Consider the following 17,387-nt stretch of genomic DNA (forward strand, 5'->3'; position numbering starts at 1 on the left):
CACGCACAGACTTCCTACACCAAACACCCTGGCTATAACGTCTGAATTGGCACTGTTAAATTCTTGTGTTTTTGGAACATGTGATAAATATAATTTATAGCCTTTTCCTCCTGGCATACGTGCTAGCTAAAGTGTTTTGGGAGCTTAATGAGTGGCAGGTACTGTAGCGAAGGGTTAATATCAGCCCAGGGCTCATACAGTACAGTATATCAAGTGCTTACGCTCAGTAAGAAGCAGTGTTTCCCCTGCTATTGAATACACAGGGTGGGGAACCGGCAGCTGCTGCCCCACCTCATTGAATTCAATGTGAATTGGTTTTAGAGGAGAGTTTTAATTTCACATCGTCAAATGGATGCTTGTCTACTTGCAGAGAAACATTTCCAGGTCAAACACTGTTAGTAAAGCTGCTGTTATATGGGAGTACAGCTCAGTGCCACCGGTTCCATTCGCATTACCATGTCAATAAAGGAAATCCTGCTCCCATCTGATACACAAATATTTGGTCCTGACAGCAGTGCACGAAGCAGGTGAAACTAGAATCCATGGTTTGGTTCTTTAGGTGCTGCTGAAAGGAAGTGTTTGCTATTTTAAGAAATATGCTTCTTCGCTTTCTTACAGGAAGTTAGATAAGATTGATACCACTCATGTCTGCCTCTTAAGCATGAAGCTACAGCCAGGAGCCGCTTAGCTTAGCTTAAAACCATCACATATTTTACACTTTTCTGTACAGATCAAATATAGAGTCAAACAAGATATTAATTTATTTATTTTTTTGCAAACCTACTTTTTCAATGTAAAACTAAAACCCACTGGAACACTCACAATTACACTGAAGTGTTGTATGCACAGACTTAGAATTAGTGTTGTACATATTGGTATTAAAAGTGTAATATTTGGAGTAAGTTTTTCACATTCTCCATCCCACCTCTGCTCTCTGTCAAGGAAAGGAAAAAGAAATGAATAGAAGCCTGATGGGAGCCGGAGCTCAGCGGTAGCTGTGTGGCATTAAATTTTTACAGGCAGGAAGGGGAGATGTGGTTTATGGGCACCACAAATCTGAGCCTTTACACTCAATGAAAGCCCACAGTAAATATCAGCTTTATTCCTCTTAAAGAGCCCCACAGACTGTAAATGCTGATGGCTTTGAACGCCAAGACGTACAATGAAGATGAGTTGTGTGTACATCTGTGTGTGTGTGTGTGTGTGTGTGTGTGTGTGTGTGTGTGTGTGTGTGTGTGTGTGTGTGTGTGTGTGTGTGTGTGTGTGTGTGTGTGTAAGAGAGAGAGCGAGAGAGAGGACAATAGACTACAGTAAATCTAGGTATTCTTTAAATATGTGTTAGTTGCCACATTTCATTCAATATAATGAGCTTTTTGATTTTCTGATGAATGAAATGAGATGATCAGATTTTGCCACCTTGGCTTCAACCGTACACGCCTCATGAGCAACTTTATTAATGGCTAATGGTGTAGAAGTCTGTAGCTTCAGTCACCCTCCACCCTGGGCTGTGATTTGACCCGAAGCTGAATGTCACGCACCATAAACTAGACCAGGATGAAGCAGCTTGGGGTTGCTGTGACTGTGTGTGTGCATGTGTGTGCATGTGTGTGTGTGTGTGTGTGTGTGTGTGTGTAATATTGGTGTGCATGTCAGTGTTTGGTTGCTTTGAGTACAGTTTGTTGACTAGCACACAAATAACAAGCCCAAATTTATGAAATAATCCAATACAGACAATAAATCTATCCAGTATACATTAGTTGTTTTGAAATCATTGAAATAATTCTATAATACTGTAACGTGTCATTTCCTATTTCTGTAAACATCACCTCAAGTTCATATGAGGTCAGCCAAGTCACTTAGCCAATCAGCTCAGTCTTTCAGTGGCACTTTTCCTCTGTCCTTGGATGTTTCCTGTATATAAACACTGCACACTCTGCAGATGTGCCTTACAATGCAAGAAAAATAACAAGTGGAATTTTTTATTGTCATAATTATAGAGAAAATGAGTAGAATCCTGCAGCCGCTCGTCTAGGACCAGCCTGTTTTCTCATTTGTGAAGGTCCGCATACAGTAAATCTGGTAAGTCTGATTGCTCTCTGCTGTTGAAGACTCTGGCAGGTCAGCGAGTCCACAGGGAGGCAGGGCGAGCCCATGGGACCCAGTATCCATGTGTATCATGTGTGCCTGAATACACGGAGTACACGTGCACCCAGAAAATATATACACGTAGGAACGTGTATTTCCACATTAGCAGACAACCGGTGTGCTGCCCTTCCTATTGGAGAGGAAGGAACCCTAAACTGGGGAAACACCTGACTGTATTTGAATGTTACGGATGACCATTTGACCTAACCCTGTAAACGCCTGTCGTGGCCACTCTCACCTTTCATTTCCCGTCTCTAACAGAATTAACTCACCCAATCAGATGACATATTTGTGTTCTGCTGCAATAAAAATAAATGCTCTATTCTTGTTCTTGTTCAAGCAAAACATCTGCAGATGTAGGTGCTCTTTGGTAAATGCTCTTACACAAAGTGCGTTATTATTGTGGAGCACCTGCACATTTCTAGCACAGTTGCAGCAGCACTCCTAGCGTCATGCTCTATTTAGCCCCCTCCTTTTCCTTGAGTCCTTTCTCTCTGTTTTGTCTTTCCATCTCTCCTCATTTACTTCAAGCTGAGATGAATCCAAGTGACAAATCCAACTTGCTCTCCCTCCCTCTGTCTGTCTCCCTTTGTATTTGAGCAGAGTCCAGCTAAAACACAGGGGTCTGGGCAGTGCGGTCAGTGTGTCTGTTCAAACTGAAATTTGATTTGATGATGAAATTTTTATGCAACTTGCGCTGGTGAATTTAAATTACAATACTCCCTTTTGATGAGTGGCTAAGTGGATTTGGCTGTTAAACAGATAAACATGGTGTCACTTTGTGTGTGTGTGTGTGTGTGTGTGCGCATGTATTTGCTTATGTACTGTAAGTGCCAGTGGTAATGAATGATAGACATAGAGATGTAAGGATCCAACATCATCATCTTACATAATTGAAATGTGTTTGTATAAGCTGCGTGTGTGTGTGTAGGTGTGTGTCTCCAACTCCAACTGACTGACCACGGCTGCTGTTGGCGAGTTAGTGAGGCGAGTGGTTGGGTGGTGGCTGTGACTGAGTGACAAATCCCCGTCTGCAGTCTGAGTCACTCTCTCTCACACTCACACACACACACACACACACATGCACGCAACCACATTCTGTTGCACTTCTGTATGTGTGAGGACCGTCATTGACATAATGCATTCTCCACCTGTGTCCAAACCTTAACCATCACAACAAACCCTAACCCTTGCTTAACCCTTACCTAAACCTTATTCTAATCTCAACCTTAAAACCAAGTCTTGCCCTTAATACATTTCTTTGGAGGACTGGCCAAAATGTCCTCACTTCTCAAAAATGTCCTCACTTCACTGGTTAAAAACTTGTTGCGTTCCTCACTATGTAACAAGTACAAGAACACACACATATACTTCTAGTAACATTAACTTTATATTTGCTCCTTGTCCGTCTGTATATCACAAGGCAGTTGTTTCTTGTAAATATTGCAATGGCAGTAATGTGCCCATTTCTATTGACACACAGATCCCCCATTTATTGGCTATAAGAGGCAAATGACCATGTTTGCATGACTTGACAGAGTAAGTGGTGACAGCAAACAGGCTGACGATGCAATGAAAAAAGGACAGTTTTGGAAGTGAGAGCCAGCTACTTATAGACTCAAAGCTGTAAATAGTTTTAAATAGTCTTGTAATGTGCTAAGTTATTGTAGCCTAACTATCTTTAACACTAACTCTACTAGGCTAAACATGGATCAGAAACCCTAATGGCAAGTGGCACAAAAAAGCACAACAGAAAAGTCAACCATGACAGGATCTTCAGCCAAAACAGTTGGTTAACAGTTTTATAATTAACTTTCCAGTGTGTGCAGACCAACAACCAACTACAATTACACTCACTTGCGGGCTGAAGGCTAAAGTATTGCTAAAGGCAGTGTGGGGCCACCAGGAAGCCAAAGTTAGTTTGCTTATGTCTTGTGGCTGTTAAGGGCCAACTGCTACACCACATGGGTCATCCTGGATGAACCTCTTTTGAGAATGCAGGAGTGTAACCAGTGCCATAGTTTGCATCACTCCCTCTCATTGTCTTTCGTTGGGATGCTTGTGAAGGAGAAAAAATCACAATAAAATCAATGAGGCAAGACAGAGAAAGCGAGTGAGAGAGAGAGAGTCCTCAAAACGTCAGTGGAAAGTCGGCGTCACCGTCTTGACTTCAGCGTGGTGGCCGATGCCAGCAATGACCTCCTCGACTGAAAACCTGGGACTGTACCTGGGACTGTCTGCAGCCATCCGCCCCGCTGCTGCAGAGTGGAACAGAGATAATTAAGTACGAACTGCAGGGCAGGAGAGTCCATAAACACACTTGTCACAGTTTCACCACTTGCGCTCACGCCAAGCAATATTTGAATGCTGATGAATTCAGTTCGGTGTGCGTTCAAAGGCATCAGACAGCAGATGAATGTGGAGCACGGACAGAGCAGCGGCCGCTGTAATAAGCATTTGTGCCTGTGCTCTGGTCTACGCCCTCACGTGTGTCTTCACCCAGTGCATTACATGAGGCGTATTGTGATATTCATCTCACTGCAATGCATCACTTTCACAAGGTTTAATTGATTAAAAAAATCATTTACCCAGGGAAGGGTTCTTGCTGACTGTACTTTACCATCCTGTCCCATCAGTCATGTGGGCCGCATTTACCGCAATCTGAAGATGCAACTTCCTGATAATTTCTGTTTTTCTGTTCCAGATTTCAACAGCAGCGATCAGAAGACTGCATGCAGAAGACATGAGCTCTACGTCAGCTTCAGAGAGCTGGGCTGGCAGGTAGCAAACACTTTCTTATCAAGTTTATCTAAAAAAAAGTCCTAATACATGTGCTGCAAACAGATAAGGGAGAAGTGATCCTTACACACTCAGGCTAGTTTGATATTCTAATCAGTGTGTACTCACTGTTGTATGCACAATCTGAGAGGACCAGAAAAAATTGACTCTTAAAGATGAAGTTTGGTTCACAGTGGGCCCATTTACACATGATATTGGGCATAAATCTGCACATGATGCGAATGATTGTGGATTTCTTGCATGATCAAGTCTTTTTCTACTCGTACATGCAGAGCAGGCACGAGAGTTTGGAGAATTAACACTGGGGAGTAAAATGCACAGATGATTCAGCTGCAGCTTCAGCTTCTGGAGCTTCTGAATCACTTTTTCTCCAGCATGCAGCTTCCTCTAGATCACGTGTCTTCATATAACAGTTGTGCACATTCAGTATTTCTCACCAAAACACCTTGAATCCTTGAGATCTAACAAACATCTTTTGTCATAAAACATTTGCAAAGCTGATTTATTATAATCATCCAAAGAGAGAAACTCAGTAAAAGTAGCTTGGGGGGGAGTAGACATAAGCGTCAGACTGTGTGTGCATTTTTCTGGCCTCATGAGGACCAAAGCCTGGTCCTGTTGAGGCAAAACATCATCTGTGAGATCCTGGTTAAGGTTGGGGGTGAGGTGTGAACTGAGGTTAGGTTACGGTTGGGGTTAGGCATGAATTGGTTATGGTTAAGGATAGGGTTTGGGTTGGGCTGTCCACAATTCATGGATAGCTACGCAAACGTGTGTGTGTGTGTGTGTGTGTGTGTGTGTGTGTGTGTGCGCGTGTGTGTGTGTGCGTAAATGTGTGTTTACAAGGACACAGACTGAGGAAGAAATAGAAGGCCAAAGTTTCTCACATCCCTCCAAACAAGCTGTGAGCTATTAACACAGCAGTGACATCTAGAGGGAGACTGCCAGCACTCTCTCTCTCCTTCACACACACATGCGCACGCACACACACACACATAACGCACAAAAGAGAAAGACAGAGGGAGAGTATTGCCACAGACAGGAAGGTACACTTGATAAAAACACAAAAACAAGTCAGAAAGAGGTAAAACATGCAGAGAATTTGTCAGAGCTAAACAGTGAGACACAGAGAGGAAGGAAGGAAGGAGGAGGACAGTATTACTTCCCTGAGCGATTCCACAGACACGACTGTTTGAGCAGGGATTTGTCCTCAGAGACGAGGCTAATACTGAATTTAGGAGTCAGATGGGCTGGAGCCAGATTTGACCTTTCCACTGTTCCAAAGCAAAGACATGCCGTCTTCCCTTTCTGATGGACCAGTTAATATATTAAGATGTTTTATTTACTCAATTTGATTGATTTTACCTGCTCTGACTGTGCTGGTTTCTAAAATTTACCGTCATGTGTTTGTCTAAGGACTGGATCATTGCTCCTGAAGGCTACGCAGCCAACTACTGTGATGGAGAGTGCTCCTTCCCCCTGAATGCCCACATGAACGCCACCAACCACGCCATCGTGCAGACACTGGTAAGACCGACCCACAGGAGTTTACCATACTCATACTGCCAGATTTTTGGTTCCGTTCCTCTGTGGGACACATTTAGCAATGCTGCAACAAGATATACAAGTGGTCTGCAGCTGTGTTTAAAGGAATGTATTGTAACCCTTACTATAATTTTATGGCTTTTCTTTTTATATTTGTTGTATCTGCACAAAGAGCACTGGTGATGTCACAGTGACGTCATCAGGACTATCTTGGATTGAGCTTGAGATTCAAAATAGCTAATGCTGAACCTGTGTTATGAACTTAGAGAGTGGAGTTTGAAAGACGTGGGCATTCATTGGAGGAGAAGAGTCTAGATAATGGTGCTGTAGCGTTGCATTGTGGGAAATGTTGTTGTTTTTGGAACCTACAGTCAGGATCTCTCCCTTGCCTTTGAATTTCACTCATGTTCTAATCGTTTGCGCCAAATCCTTAAATAAAGTGTATTTAGACTATCTTGAATGTGGACTGAGTGGTTTGATTGGAGCAGTGCTGTATGCCACTAGCAGTTTGACACTAGTATGACTTTGACTTTCAGGTGCACCTGATGAACCCTGAGAACGTACCGAAGCCTTGCTGCGCCCCCACCAAACTCCACGCCATCTCTGTTCTCTACTTCGACGACAACTCCAATGTCATACTGAAGAAATACAAGAACATGGTGGTACGGGCCTGCGGCTGCCACTGACACCGGGGCTCAAAACGCTCGATCGAAAGCTGGGTTGGCAAAGTGCTGCGACTGCATCAGTGACTCCTGGGTGATGTGGACCTCAGATAGACGTCAGCTTCCCGACCAAATCCTCAGCCTGCGAGGAACGTCCACCCTGAAAGATCTTTACCGCGTTCTATAATCCAATAAGTCCAATAATCTTGGACACTTCAAGGCATCCATCTAATAACATGAACATTTGTCTTCATCAGACTAAGAGGGGACCATTGCAAAAATGACACCATGTGTGTGTCATCTAAAGGCAACTTCACCCTACTCCAGTGCTGGGCCACCACTTCTCCATCAGCTGTGGAGTCTTCACTTCATGGGTCTGCAGCTGAGTCAGTGACCGTATGTGTGTGGATGGGGGGAGTGGAGTGTTTAAGTTTGTATATTATGTGTTTATGGAAGTGTGTGAATGAACGCCTGAGAGGCTACTGTGCCCTCTCCCTCAGTGAGAGAGCGAGGGCAAAACTGAACTGTTGTGGGGACCAGTCTGAGCGCTGCTTTCCTTCCCTTCTCCTCTCCAACAAAACGCAAACACAAAAAAACAGGCTTGAATAATTACTGATGAACAACTCCTGTAGAGCACGTCCCTGGGAAGTCAACTCAGTGTTATCACAGCTCTGAAAACTAGCAGTAGTCGGTGACATCACCTGGTCAGATGACAGGAACTGTGTATAAATGGTTTGAGTGAGAAGGGAAAATACAAACCAAATTTCTTTTGCAGTGCAAACTCAAACTCTCCCATTCTAAAGGAATGATACATCGGAGATTCACATTGCCTTCCTCTTTCCTGATGTATTTTCTTCTGAAGCCATATTTGCCCTCCTAAAATATAATATGGACTCAACCAAAGTGACCGCAGGCTATTTTAGTAGTGCACTGCTCCAAATATCCCCTCCGTGTCAATATTTGCCGGGCTCACGCTGAGCTGCGATTCACCAGGCTGGTTCAACATGATGCATGTTGTGGCTAAACTGATGTTTTTCCCCAAAGAACCGAAGAATACGGCCTTATCCCTCCGACATACCGCAAATGGCCATTTCCATGTCGCTGCACTCACAAAGTTAACAAACGCTTCCACCCCTGACAACCCATCAAGAGATTGTGGAAAAACATTTAGCGAGTCAAAAACAGCCGGCAGAACGCTTTCTGTGCCAGCTTTCTGAAATTAGCCCTTTGCTTTTTCAACCCTGCAGTGTCTTTCCAATTGAACGTGTTACTGTGAGCTTTGAATGACATGGAGTTTTTTTTTTTTTTTGAGAACGTATTTTAATGAAAAACTAATACCAACAAGAATGAAAATACCTTATGTGCCTAACCAATCATAAATTACAAAATATACCTCTGGTAAGCTGCTGTTTACATTTGTGATCATGTTTAGACTGTTTTTTTGTAAATACTTGTACATTCTCAGCTTATTTATTGCACCTTTTATTAAAAAGAAAAATCACATAGCTTATTAACAGACAGATTCAAGAACAAAATGAAAATACAAACTTATTTTTGAAAAAAAATTTATTATGAAATCTCATGTTACAACTTGCCATTATTCACTCTTTTTTGTACAAAATCCATGGGTAGTGCACAACCCATGACTCACAAGGAGAAAAAAGAAAAAAAAAATACTTCTGTCACTGGAGTTCCTTAGACCATGTGCTATCCATAAAACTTTTACTGACAAAAACCCTGTCTGTATCTGACTGTTTGTGTACCTGGGATAGACAATAAATGGTGTCCTGCTTCACGCAGCACATACTTTCCCCCTAACCTGGGTCAAAGAGCGTTTGCAGCATAATGGGCATGGCCTAACAGGCGGCTGAAGTCAGTCACAGAAGTGTGCTGAAAAGAAACTTTTAATCGGCAAAACCGCAAATGCTATTCGACCCAGGTCTGTGACAGGCTTTGTGGGCTGATGGTTACCATACAGCAGACTGCAAAAGATTTCAGGATGAATAATTTGTCTCACCAGTGGGTAATTATAAACAGCCATCAGCCAAATTATGGTCTATTTTGGTTGGATTTAGTAAATGATGCTACTTTTCACGGTTATTTTACTGGTCAGTGACATTCAGAAACCAGCAGCAGGTATAGCTGTACGTTACAACCAGATCAGACTATGTAGCTCAAACTGCGCCCATCATTCAAACATTTAGTGCCTAAAAATGTAGTTTCACAGCACATTTTTCAACTGTCGGAAAATATGATGCAGAAATATAATGTGGGCAAATTCGATGCACCCAAGGTGCCTCTGGTTCGGTCGCTAAGGTAAGAATGGATGACAATCATAGTCAGAAAGGTGATATGATGCTGGCTGGCCCACTTCACCCTGAGCTGCAGTGAATGTTTGTTTCAGTTCCAACCTCGCAAGTATTCCAAAAATGTCTAACCAGAGAAGTAAGCTTGTAAAAGCTCTGACGAAACCTGTTATTCCCTAGAAAAGATGACCAAGAGAATATAAAATGAAGACATGGGACAGCATGGTCCAGGCCTGAGACCCTGAATACCAGACGCAGTAGAGAGGGATGGCTGATTGAGAGCACAGGAGTCAGAAAATGGGTAAGGTGCACAATGGAGATGGTTCATTTACCAAGTCTTATTCAATGCCCATGTTCCATTATTGGACTCCTGTGCCAACGACGACGCCTCCATCACAACCTCATCCAGCCTGTGTGGGAGTTTCCCTGAGAGTTAAGCTGAGGGTACTTTCTATCCACGCTAGTGATGGCCTAGCTGACTTAACACTCAACTTCACATTTGGGTGACACAACCTTTACAGACTTCTGAGTGACAGTACCGTAACATTAATGGCTTGTGATTTAACAGCAGATCCCATGAATAAAATTTAGCATTTAAAAAAGCCAAATGGCTCCAGAAGTTCATTGGAGACAATTGATTTTTTTAACAGGGAGAAACTGGGACAACTGTCCTTTACTGCTACCTTTTTAACAAACAACAGTTTTTATCTGTGTGAGGAATTCTGGTTCTGATTGATTGAACAGTGCTTGCAAAGTGGTTGTCAGACATATTACTTCATTTGAAGACCCAACCAATATGATTCTCCATATTAGGAGATTTAGAGTTGGCCAACAGCAATGAGAAATACATTCACATCCAAGACACTCATCATTCTGTCCTTGAACACTGGAGAAAGAACAGACCGCATCAGTCCGTCATTGGCTGACTCCTTTCTGAAGAAAAACTGAGTGTAGAGAGAGAGAGAGAGAGAGAGAGAGAGAGAGAGAGAGAGGTTTGGCTGCTGTAGGAGAGACAGTGGTGTCCTACTGGCCAGATATGCAGTGTGAGCGAGCAGAGTGGTGAAGAGTTGAGTGCTGACTTGACCGTTTTTCTACAGCTCGTCTCTCGCCTGCCTCATCACGAAGCTGTGCAGGCTCTCCAGGTCGCGCCCACCATGATGCTCGTCACCCTGCTCCCCCGCCCTGAAGATGATCAAGGTGGGGTAACCTCGGACCTGAAGAGGGATGAATGACATTTGACAGTGAACGTAATCAAGTGATTAAGGCCACATTGAATCATGGTGACTCATCACTCACTCAAGTCTTCGGAGAGATAACTGAATCTTGAACCGTGACGCAGTTATGCTGCAAGCAATACAACGTACATTGTATACAGTGACAAACTGGCTTAATGATTATCCATTTGATTTCAAAATAAACAAACAGTAAATAGTCCAAATAGTAGAGGGAAGTTCAGGGCCTTACTTTTTAAATCTAAAACCGTGTTAACATTACATAACGCCCTGGGCTCTCCTCGTTTATGACTTAAGGGTTAAGACCACCATCTTTGTTTTATATCCTGAACACAATATTTGATCTATTTAATTTAAGAAACAAAAAAAGCTCACAGATGGGTGTGTGAGTATGTAAGTGCTACGTGTTCGGTTTAGATCAGGGGTCACCAACCTGTCGATCTTGGAGACATTCTCAGTAGATCTTCAACTAAAACTGCTGTAAACGGTGGTTTTGTCTGTTTAAATTCTAAACTAAATAACCCCTCATGATAATTACCCAATTAAAAGCTTATATCTAATGAAAAGTAAATATTATACACTATAATAATAGAGCAGGCAGATCTAGCCTTTCTGTTGATATTATACGTGATCTCGAGTTGGAAAAGGTTGCCAGCCACTGATTAGGGTGGCGTCTTGCAGTATTAATCGTAGATGACACCCAGATACTTACAGAGTACTTGTTGCAGAGCGTGCGCTCAACAGTGCAGTCCACTTTAGCGATCTTGACGTCAGTAAGACCAGAAAACTCCTTCTTGGCAAGATCCTCCCATGTTGGAGCGAGGTTCTTACAGTGGCCACACCTACAGTTGACAGCAGGACGGCACAGAAATGACATCACTTACAGTGACTGAGAAATGCAGTGGTAGCTTTGACTAAAACAGAGAAGTCATACATAAAGCTGGGTGAAAGCAGAGGTCAGGAACAGGACGTTAAATATGTGAATGATGAAATTAATGGATTCAATTTACATCTACAGGCTGATCAGCATATTTCTTATACCTGAGTGATTCAAATGTAACTTGTTCTGTAAATGACGACCTCACCATGGAGCGTAGAATTTGATGAAGGTGAAGCCCTTGGCCACTGTCTCGTCAAAGGTGTCCTCCGTCAGGACCAACACGCTGGACTGCGGAGAGGTGACAAACTCTGATATTTCACTGTTCTTCAAGTATGGTGTCTTTCACGTATTTGGCACAACTGTACACAATTGTGCCAAATACAGTAACTGGAACTATTTTTCCAAACTAACATGAGCTCAACAGGCACTGCATCAATCTTAAACAAGTCCCTAAACTGCCTGCAGCCACATACCCACCCATACATCACCCTTTAACTACAGGAGGAGACGGGCCGACAGAGCCGTAAAGACTACGGTCGGACCCAGCCAAAAAGTAGCAAACGCACCAAGAAAAGGGTGCAAATGAATATTACTGTTGTATGATATTCCATCTTGTTGTTGTTCACACCCTCCTTTACCTTCTCCTCTGCTGGCTCATCAGTGGGGATCTCATTTGCCTTTTGTTCCTCACTTGGTTCTTCCTGTTGCTCCTCAGCGAGGGCCGCCTTCAGCTGATTCTCCGCAAAGTCTTTGAAAGAGTCCAGATCTCTTTTTCCTTTGTACTGGTCTGTCTACAAAGTGACAGACACACACATGAGAATTAATACCTTACTGCTACCGGAGGCTATTTGAATGTCTGGTATGTCATATGAATAGATTCTGTCTTCAGACCTCTGAGACTCAACATTGACTCTGGAGGGTTGGGCCTGCTTAATAACTCCTGACACTTTTTCACACACTAAGAACACAACACACAGCAAAACTAAACACTCTGTGTGCCTTACAATAACTCCACAACATGCCAGTATTCTGCACTTGTTTATGCATTTAATCATCCCAGCATGCTGTGATGTCATGCAGGTTGTTGCAGTTTCTTCCATACCTTCTGACCATTGTAGAAGAAGAGCAGTGTGGGATATCCCCGTACTCCGTTCTCAGAGCACACCTCGTAGTGCTGTGTACAGTCCACCTGGGCCATGAATATACAAACGTGTTATTTAACTAGAATGAAACATCCATACAAACACTGACCCTGCAAATTTGCTTAAGATGTGTCTGTTTAAAACTGTTTATAACCCAGTATGCAAACAAGTAGCTTCCCATATGACCATCATCCTGTTCTGACCAACAGCTAACAGGATGACCATGTGGCTTCAACGCTGCAATGAGTGTTTTCCATCAAACGTCCGTCACACAATTGTGGGAGGGGCGGGTGGGGGTGGGGGTTGTTTTAATGGAGAGACAAATACCTTCCTATGTTTTTACCCAGGCCACAGTGAGATCTCATTTACTGTTTTAATATCTGATTAATGAGCAGTTGTATAATGAAATTGCACACAATCTGAAGGACCGACCTTTCCTATCTTGACATCATCAGAGTGCTCAAAGGTGGTGGCCAGCTGTTCCCAGGTTGGGGCCATGGCTTTGCAGTGACCGCACCATGGGGCGAAGAACTTAACAAAATGGGCACCTGAAGCAAGAACAGAAAAGCGGTGTTAGAAAAAAGAAACTTCAGATAACTACCGAGAGAATTAAACACAAACGGACAAGAGAACAATAAGAAAAGTACTAATTTCTGCCTGGACATGATTCCACACAAAAGCACAATTCTGCGCTAAAGGGACGCCGAACACATTTGTGCTCTGATTTTGGAATCAATGGAGCCATATAAAAAGCTGATTCCACTACAAACTCATTACAGTCTGCTGTAAATGAAAATATACACCTCTAACAGAGGTTATATGCCCCCAATTACACAACGTTTATTGCAGCTCTGTTGCCAAGGTGTGAAGGTGGGACCAATAAAGCCCGTTTTAAAATATGACTATGTCACATCCTGCCTTTTACGTCTCCAAACAAGAAATCATTTATTTTTCTTCAAAACCAAAACATTTCAACTGCAGCGCAGCTCGAGAGCCGCAATTTCAACGAGACAATTATCGTGGGCGCTGTTTATTTTTGCAGTTGTTGTCTGAAAATCCAGAAACGTGATGTGACAGGAGAGAAGTGTTATACAGTTGGTTCGAGCTGACTGACGCTGTGGATTGTGGCTCAGGTACCCGTGTTGAAATGTCAGTTATGTCAATCAAGGCAATGAAGTGTTTCCATTCTCTAACGAGGGGTCCAGAAACACTACTGAGAACTAAAAGTACAACTGAGAGCAACAGAAACTAATTATCTGGTGCAGGCAGGATGCAGCTGCAGAAATCAAGATGAAGTTTACTATTCATTTGCCATCAGCACTTTCATGAAACATTATAGATGTTCTGCTAGATCTTTACCTTTGGCTATGTGGGCCTTAAAGTTGAGAGCAGTGAGCTCATACATGCCCTGTTTGGGCTCTGGCGCTTTAGGAGGCTCCTGTTCACTCTCTGTTTCCTGGAGGAGACACAAGAACCAGAATCTATGAACACCACCGTTCTTACACTGTGGTTTACAATATAACACGATCAATAATAAACATGGTGTTAACTGGGAGAACGCAACTCACCTCAGGCTCCTCCTGGAGGGTCTTCAACATCCACGTCTCCAGAGACTGTAGATCTCTGGGCCCCTGGTACTTAACTGCTTCCTGGTCTGGTTTAAACAACTTCAGCCTACACATAACACAGAAAAAGGTTTGATGGCATGAGAGACTTGTGATTCCAGTCTGAGGCTTCACAAGAAAAACTCAATGATTCATTCACACACACACAATTTTCTAACTCCTCCATTCAATCATCATTACAAACACAAGGAACCTGCAATTTTCGGTTATAAAAGTTTTGTCAATCATTATCCAGTGACTGCTGTGTGTGCAGGCACAGTACACAGTCAGCACCATCCAAAATTTAAGAGGATCTCATTAAGATAATAGCAGAATATTTAACTAAATGGAGGTCACTGCAGGTTAGGTCACGCGACGTCTCTGTCAATCAGTGATGAAAAGGACTGTTTACTCCTATGTTGTAAGAGTTGTTTTTATCCTACATGGAAAAGCCGATGTGTTTGTTCCAGCTGTTGATTGAAACATCTCGGCTGGTCTGATGCACGCCGATGAATCAATATGAAATGACAAGTGATGAGTACTTACGTTGGGTAGCCCCTGACTCCGTGGACACTGGAGCAGAACTTGGTGTCCTGGACGCAGTCTACTTTTACCACGTACGCTGGGGGCTCGTCCATGCTGTTGTATTTGTCTGCCAGCTCATTCCATGCCGGCTGTAACCTCTGGCAGTGGCCGCACCTAGAACACAACAGAGGTAGAGATACAGTCAGTGCACTACATGAGACATTCGTAAAGCTTTTACATATTTTGGCCTGGTCGAATACATTTTACTTTTGCACATAGCTTCTCTGAACTGATCACACTTTCTAAGGAAATGTGGTATTGTATGCATTACTGTCCACGTGATAAAGATGATATGTAGGTTCATTGTGGTTATGGACATTTCCACTACTACTGAAACACTTTTATCCCCTCTCTTCTGAATGAGATAATAATAAGATAATAAATAATAAAAGAAACATGCTTCCTACACACCAGATCAAACTCATGATTAGGTGGCACTGAAAGCCACACTGAGCTTTAGTTACATTAAGTATTTTAATAACAAATGAGAGCAGACTATTGTCTATCCCGTCCTCTACAGCCAAATAACGTGAAACCTGATGGGAACACTGCTTTGTTGTAGTAACAGGATATTTAGGCCAAAGTGACAAAGAAAAGCCAAAGCAACAATCAGAGTCCACAATGAGCATCTGAAAAGACAGAGGATTCATCCAGTGCTCAGATACAATCTGTCTTGATCTCTCTTTCCCTCTCCTTATTCTATCTACATTAAATTTTGCAATGATCGGAGTTAAACCACTCATTTTATTTCTGATACCCTCTCAAGGACCCTCTGGGGGTCCGTGGATCCCATCTTTGGACCCGCTGACATAACACCAGTCAATCAGTGCTTGCCACGTAAGCACAGCTCCACAAACTACAACTTACACACACTAAACTGTTACCGCATCTGTCTGCACTGACCGAGAATAAACAGAGCTTCTCAACCCGTGTTCACTACTTCACCCCATTCAGCGTCCACTACAAAGTTTTCAACTACATTTCAACAGCTACTAGCATTGTTAGCACCGAGGCCCTTGTGAAAAGTGCACCAGTTCGCTCAACTGTTGGCTAACTGTTTGGCTATGCTAGTTAGCAGCTAAGCTAAAGACACCGTTAGACTAAACGGACGTGGCTAGGTAGCTAACTAGCTTGCCTGCTAACTAGCTTGTTTGCTAACTTGCCGGTTAGCTCTAATCCCACTTTAACAGCCATTTTTTCTATTTTCAGCGTACATGGGGAGGGGTGTTAAAGAAAGACAAAGGTCACTGCTAATGCATTTATTCAGCGTCGTCTGGAAAAGCGTGATAACTACTCTCTTACCATGGGGCGTAAAACATGACAAAGTGGGGTGCAGTGGGCACCGCCTCGTTGAACATCTCCACCGTGTACGTATGCTTGGCATGCTCATCTTCCTCTGCATCAGCGTCGCAAAACACACCGGCAATCAGTAACAAAAAAGAAGTAAAACACAACATAAAAGATGTGCAATTCAGTGCTGAGGCCATGGTGAGTCTCTCTCGGTGGGTGCACAGTGTCCCTGCTGGTGTGAAAAGAGCGACTCTCTCCGTGCACGCCCCTCTGGCAGCCTCGCTTTAAAGGAATGTGGACTGTGGATGGGACACATGCATGTGGGGATTCCTGCTACTGCAGCTGGGCATGCAAACAGGAGATGATGTGTAGATCTGTGGCAGCCCGCAAGCGCTTTGCAGCTCCATCCGACCTGACGGGTTCAGACAAGTGCCATTCTTTGTGTGGCGGTGTGTAAATGCGACCTCTCTTAAGTGGAAATTATGCATACTATCTCTTAAGAGAAGTAAAGAACACACTGTGCATTATTCCTACAGTGGTGTGTGCACATGTGCATTTGTCCCATGATTTTTATTCCCGTATGACTTCTGACTTGAATCAGTCAGAGGGTATTCATTTTATCTGTATGTTGTGTTGGTTATTTGCAGAACCCACTTCAGTGTCACTCACTCCTCTGGGAAAGTGTCCACAGAAGTTATAAGGTCAAAGATTTCAATGCTGAAACTATACCCGCACTTTTAAGTTGATCAGCAAAATCTAAAAGCTCTTTTTATGCAAGTAGTTTGAAAATGTTTCAGAATTAGGTTTATTTATTAAGTTTTACATTACAAGGAATTTGCTTTGGCATATTGGTGCATAATATATGAAATAGAGATATTTACAATACAGAATATGAGGAAAAATATAATACAAATGTGCACAATATAAGAGGTGTTTATACATTCAACAGTCAGATAGTCCGATATTGCACAGGAAACTCCAGTATTGCATGGGTGAACTGAGAATACACAGGATGAGTCAGATATTGAAGTAGTGGAGCCTCCCACCTGTCTGTCTTAGATGAGCCAAAATACTATTAGAGTTCAGACGTTTAGACTGTTGTGTGTCAAAGACAATACCAACTTTTAATGATTTGTGGTGCCACTAGAATATAGTTCATTTGCTTTTAGTTGTTAAAGTTATTTTTTCTGTCTGGAT

At 42.9% G+C, this 17,387-nt stretch overlaps 2 protein-coding genes across 2 annotated transcripts in view; one reads left to right on the plus strand and one right to left on the minus strand.

Moving 5' to 3' along the window:
* Positions 1-8,709, plus strand: part of bmp6 (bone morphogenetic protein 6) — a 42,586-nt gene extending 33,877 nt beyond the window's left edge. The window contains exons 5-8 of the mRNA XM_070852597.1: positions 4,850-4,926; positions 6,361-6,471; positions 7,026-7,267; positions 7,301-8,709. Of these exons, the coding sequence (XP_070708698.1) occupies positions 4,850-4,926; positions 6,361-6,471; positions 7,026-7,175 (338 nt within the window). The 3' untranslated portion in view covers positions 7,176-7,267; positions 7,301-8,709. The remainder of the gene's footprint in view (positions 1-4,849; positions 4,927-6,360; positions 6,472-7,025; positions 7,268-7,300) is intronic.
* Positions 8,700-16,468, minus strand: txndc5 (thioredoxin domain containing 5). The gene is made up of 10 exons (XM_070852598.1): positions 16,203-16,468; positions 14,862-15,014; positions 14,280-14,385; positions 14,071-14,167; positions 13,144-13,259; positions 12,672-12,758; positions 12,208-12,360; positions 11,775-11,857; positions 11,402-11,531; positions 8,700-10,671 (listed from the first exon to the last, which is right to left on the minus strand). The coding sequence occupies exons 1-10, from the start codon at positions 16,385-16,387 to the stop codon at positions 10,549-10,551; spliced, it is 1,233 nt and encodes a 410-aa protein (XP_070708699.1). The 5' UTR covers positions 16,388-16,468; the 3' UTR covers positions 8,700-10,548.
* Positions 16,469-17,387: the final 919 nt, after the last annotated feature.

The sequence above is a fragment of the Pempheris klunzingeri genome, chromosome 21 (assembly GCF_042242105.1).
Source record: "Pempheris klunzingeri isolate RE-2024b chromosome 21, fPemKlu1.hap1, whole genome shotgun sequence".
In the NCBI taxonomy this organism is placed as follows: domain Eukaryota; kingdom Metazoa; phylum Chordata; class Actinopteri; order Acropomatiformes; family Pempheridae; genus Pempheris; species Pempheris klunzingeri.

Excerpts from the sequence above, each read along its gene's own strand:
- txndc5 (XM_070852598.1), bottom strand. The coding sequence starts at position 16,387 with ATGGCCTCAGCACTGAATTGCACATCTTTTATGTTGTGTTTTACTTCT. Across the intron at positions 15,015-16,202 it reads GTCATGTTTTACGCCCCATG|GTGCGGCCACTGCCAGAGGT; the intron begins GTAAGAGAGTAG and ends GTTGTGTTCTAG. Across the intron at positions 12,759-13,143 it reads ATGATGTCAAGATAGGAAAG|GTGGACTGTACACAGCACTA; the intron begins GTCGGTCCTTCA and ends TTCATGGCCCAG.